Source organism: Nicotiana tabacum, chromosome 10, assembly GCF_000715075.1.
Source record: "Nicotiana tabacum cultivar K326 chromosome 10, ASM71507v2, whole genome shotgun sequence".
NCBI classification, from domain to species: domain Eukaryota; kingdom Viridiplantae; phylum Streptophyta; class Magnoliopsida; order Solanales; family Solanaceae; genus Nicotiana; species Nicotiana tabacum.
The window spans coordinates 118,375,988-118,381,622 of record NC_134089.1 but is presented as its reverse complement, the minus strand read 5'-3'; the positions used below and the strand labels follow the sequence as shown (position 1 = coordinate 118,381,622).

Genomic DNA, 5,635 nt, shown 5'->3' with positions numbered 1-5,635 from the left:
ACTTCTCTGATCCTTGGTTCTACGGACCGCACTAAATCGAGTGCGGCCACAGTGACTCCAATGGGGACAACATTAAATCTCATGCGGCCGCATTGCCTGTTGGACTGGAAATCAACCTCTCTGAACCTCACTTGTGCGGACCGCACAGAATGGTGTGCGGCCGTATTGGGCCTGTTTTGCCTGAGCTTTGTCTTGTCTTGGTACTTGTGCAAGTTTCACTCCTTTTTGAGCTGATCTTTGACATCTTGTCACTTTGTTGATCAAACCTGCAATCAAGCACAACTTGTGAGCCTTTTGGGACTATTTTGTACAAATTTCTAATCAAAAGATAAGCAAGAAGGAGTATAAAATGTATCAAAATCCCTAGTTATCACACACCAATAATAATAGTCCACGAAATCAGTGAACAAAAATAGCTTCACAAATTTGACCACAACCAAAAAATTAAAATGGAAGCACCACTCTAACCTAAGAAGTCCAATATACGCAAGTCACAACATACTATCGAGCCATAAAATTTAACAAAACTGAAATGACAAATTTGAGGCATTTAAACTTGGTCAAAGTAATTGCGGACATAAATGGAAGGACAAAACCTGTTATAAGTTGACAGAAAGGAGCCACAGATCTCTCCAAATAAATTCAATTACCAGAAAAATACGAAAAATTGCCGAATCAAGAAGACGAATCTAGAATGTTGAGCAAGCTTTGTTGCTGTCGGTTCACGTGCCTTCACGAGCGGTGTTTGGTGAACAGATGCTAACCTCAAGTGGCGCGTGAGATCACGATCTGGCAACGCAAACCCCGAAGAAGCTATCTCTAGGCTGAAAATCCTCTTCCACCTCCTTATATGATGGATGTGAGGCAAACCAGTCACTCCTAGGTTGACCCAAAACGAGACTGAACTGTCTCTCCTAATATATATAAGGGATTCGATTTTCCCAGCGAAGTTTTGAGCCTTAATGTCGCTGATACCATGTACTAAATAAGGTATGTGAGAATAGTTGATGTATTATTCCATGGAGTAACAAACATATATAGCTATACATGGAGTCTTAACTATGAAAAGGATTAAAGAGACTATATAGAGAATCCTAACTATGAAAAAAAAATAAAGAGGAAAATCCTATAGATTTATTATCAATCCCTGTATTATGCTATTCATGTATAATACAAGGAACATAACTACATTCATTCTTTAACGCTTCAAGCACCACAAACGAAATCCAAAGGAAGGAACCTTTTCGAATGCATATGTAGAATTTTGATTGAGATGATATTTTTTTGTGTGTGTTATCTTTTCAATTCCTTTGTCTGTATAATTATTTCTTAAAGTTTTTGGTAATAAATGTGAAATTGTATTACCAGCTCGTCAAACAAATTTAAATTTACAAAGAAAGAGCACTTTACCTGGTGATTCCAGGAAAAGTCTCAGTAAAAAAAATCAAACAAATTAACTCATCTACGACATTCAGTATCTATCCCTAGCTACATAGCCTATGTATTATGTATCTAGCTTTCCAGCTCGTTTTGAATTCTTTACCATGTCCACTCTTTCTCTAATTACACTTTGAATTTGTTGCACTATGATATTACTCTGTACAGTAGATTCCCTAAACATCTTCCAGTTTTTTGCCTGCCAAATCTGATATAAGTCTGCTCCATACACTGCTATGATAATGCTCTTCTTCATCACACTCCATCTCCTACTCTGTATTCTGCTTATGGATTGTAGAGCATCCTGCTGCTGAAGTTTGGTACCACTCCATTGGTTCAACATCTCCCACAGCTGCGTAGACCATACACAATCAGAAAAAAGATGCATAGCACTCTCCATTCCAACTCCATCACACAGTACACACGTAGTATTTTTACATTGTAGTCCCAATGTCAACATCCTTTCCTTTGTCAATAGCCTACCTTGAACAGCCAACCACATGATGAACCTATTTTTTGGTAGACTGATTCTGTTTCACATTAACTCTGCAATTTCTATTTTTGGTGTGTCCCCAATTATTTCTTAAAGTTGTCCTTTGCATTACAAATATTTTTCTATCTATGTATTTTATTTTTCCGTCATATCTTCATATGTATTGTCTTCTTCAACTAACATGCGCATGCATTTAATAACACTGCGTTTCAAGTCACACAAACTTTAGGACGGTTAAACTCTATCTTTTCACATTTGAAAACAGTGAAGGAGTACTATGTTTGCTTTGGTCTTAGAATAATTAGGGATAGGAGTATTTTGAACAGTGTTATCATGGGTATATACTGAGTGCTTTCCAGTGGCGTAGCATTGAAGGATGGTCAATCGAACACTCTTCGTCAAAAAATTATACTTTATATAAAGAAAATTATGTTGTATATATATATTAAAAATTATTTTTTATTATGTGTATATTAAATTTTAAACACCCTCGTGAAATTTCTCGCTTCGCCCCTAGTGCTTCCTACGGCTCTTGTTTGAACTCTAGCAGCGCTTCTAATAGCACTTTTGTCCGTAACGATGTCTAACTACTATTTATAATATTTCCGTTTACTACAGAAAAAAAAGGATAGTAATTGGTGCAACCACGTTATACAACTTCATTGAATTTGTTCGAAGATACCTAGACATCCCTTGGATCTTTCTATAGTTTCAATCCGAGGAGGCATCCTTAAAACCATAGAGCCCCAAAAAACATCGAGTGGGGTTTTAAAAAGCTTAAATAAAGAAATACATATGATCGATCAGCTCACCTTACAATATCATTTTTAATGTACGATTCTACAGTTTTTACTGCATGGTCCAGCTGCATAGTGATAGTACAAACTTTTATTTATTCCCCCACCAATTGTGTTATTTCGGACCTTCCAACAACAAAACCACAATTCTTACACATTTCTTAAACTCCATAATCTGTGGTATAGGTGAGAATTCCACATTAATTAAGTGTAGTAAAATTAAATAAGAATGGTCCCCCTCCTATTGGCCTTAGGCATAACATGATGCATTAACGTTGTTGCATTAATTAACTGAAAGCATATTTTAAATATAAGTATAATTATGAAATAATTGTGATAGTGATAATATATTTTTTAGGAATAGGATGCTAAACGTTAAATTAAGGTAAAGAATAATATTATTTTATCTTTCTTTATAAGTGAGCATATTTATACTCTATGTTTTTGTAAAAGAAAAAATAGTAAACAACTATTAGATGGAACTGTATTCTCATGGCATTATATTCCCTTTTTTTTTTCTTTCCATTGTCCTCATTTTGTGGTCGAAATTAAAAGGAAGGAATATGTATAAATAATACCATTAAGTTTAATAGATGCAAACTTCCAAATAGAGATGGAAAGAATATAATTACACATTGAAGATAATCGAAGCCCTGATCTCCTTTTCACTTTAATTGAGAGGGGGGAGAAGGAAACGAAGAGAAAAGGACGGAGCAATTTGTTTTAATTGTTTGACAAAGTGAAAATTCACGGATGTACAGAATAAGTAGGGTTTCTTCTGGTCTAATCTGCTGGAATATCTCAAGAGCTTTTTGTATTTAGACATTTTGAAGTTTATGATTCTCTCAAGATCAAAGGGTTTAATGGAATTTACTCTAATACTATAAAGAATAATGTCACAAGAGAGCACATGGTGACCCATGTCAAAGATTGATCAATCTCACTCCTACTAGGAGTACTTTTTTTTTTTTTTTTTACGGGCTCATCTTTTAGATTTTTAGCACTTAATCACAATATTTTTAAGAATGTGGATCCAGATTTATTATTTTTTGAAATTATACTGATTTTTTACATATAAATTACCTGTGGAAAATATTGGGTTGAAATCGATCTCGCGACAGAAGGTGCTTCCGCCGCTGCCTTCACCTATAAATTAAGGATATAAAGATACTATTAGACCAAATAAAAGAAGAGATAAAAAAAGTCAACTCATAAAGTGCTTTGTAGGAGGAGAATCACATTCTTCCCATTATTGCAAAATCGACCTCTCTTATCTCTCAATGGTCCCTTCTGCTAATTGGGTAGCTTCACCAGAGTAATGCACCGTGAATAAAACGTCCATGTCGACTAAATGAATATAAATTATAAAATCAGCCATGTATTTTAAACTATTGTAAACTATGGTTCAGCTGTCTTGTTTTTGGGTTACTAACTCCACGTGTAATTATCTTTTAAACAATTTGATAGTGTCATTTTTTTTATTAAACTATCATTGTATACATGGGTAGGTACATATGATTACAAGCGGTGTCACGTGATATCGCTTTACCAAAAAAATTCACTAAATATATCTATAAAAGGTAACTTAAAAACGAAATAACATTTACATTATATTACAGTGACACTACTTGGGCAGGTGAAGTTCTCCGGTCCAATGGCAATATAGTTTATTATGCTAATATGTGTTGTGGGTTCGAGTCTATGATATGCTTAGTTTTTTGCACTTTTCTAACCTTTTTTATTAAAAGTAATAGAGTCCTAATCTTAATGGAGGAAAAACAAAAAAAGACAAATCACAATAGTGTCATTATTAAGGATAAATATTTAAAATTGAAAACTTTTTTTTTTTAAAAAAAAAATCTTAACAATATTCTATGCGTTTACACGTCAAGTGTTTTCCCAAGACAGTTTATCCTCAAAGTTTAGTGTTATAGTAAAAAAAAAAATTTATCTGTTCACTTTTTTTAAGTGTGACATCATTTATACGAAATCCTGTGTACACCAGTGATTGTATAGAAGTTAGTTAAATCTCAAATACTAATCTAGAGATTTAGCTAGAATGGCATGAGTAATGCAGTGCATGCAACCAGGGGCGTATGCATGAATTTTTGTAAGTGATGTCGAAATTTATAGAAGAATTATATGGTAACTTTGATTATCATACTTTTAGACAAGAAATAACCTTAATCTATTGGTTTTGTTGAGTCTTAGTTTGAACCTTTAACCTCTTAGAACAAAATCAAACACTTAACGAACACAACAAGACACAATTTATGTCAAGTGGTCATTTTTTTCTACTTATTCATTTCTGTACAGTATTATTACATAAATTTAGTAAATTTTTTCGAAGAAGCGGTGTCGCGCTTGGACAAGCGTGCATTCGCCCCTGCATGCAGCCCGGTTTAATTCTTAAAAAGTCTAACTTATTAAAATAATTGTAAATCATTTGCGGTGCTTCTCAACAACCAGCAGATATAAACTAGGCAAAACACTAGGGAGAAAATCAAAGGCATGTGAGTGATTTGCGACATTTTCTGTGAGTCAACTCTACACTGTTAATATTGATCACCTGCGCCTCATTGCCCAACCACAAGGTATAAAGCTTTGTAATATTGTGATGCTAAAAAACTCATCAACTTGAACTCGTTATTGATAGACAACCATGCACATTAGTTGATTGACAGCAGAAAATTAAACGAAGAACTTGAAGATTAAAGTACAGAATTTATTAGAAAAAACAAGTCAACCACAAGTTGACAGCGCGAGGCTACAGAAAAACAGCGGGATATATAAAAACCACTATAGCTTTTGTTTTAACTACGGCACTTGGTTTTACAGGCGCCAAGCATACAAATATATCTATTGTGCTGCCAAGCTCTCATTCTCTCTATACACACACATACATGCA

At 34.1% G+C, this 5,635-nt stretch overlaps 1 protein-coding gene across 1 annotated transcript; it reads right to left on the bottom strand.

Moving 5' to 3' along the window:
• Positions 1 to 1,504: 1,504 nt before the first annotated feature.
• Positions 1,505 to 1,939, bottom strand: LOC142165327 (uncharacterized). The gene has a single exon (XM_075223904.1). It carries the CDS (start codon positions 1,937 to 1,939, stop codon positions 1,505 to 1,507), a length of 435 nt encoding a protein of 144 aa, XP_075080005.1.
• Positions 1,940 to 5,635: the final 3,696 nt, after the last annotated feature.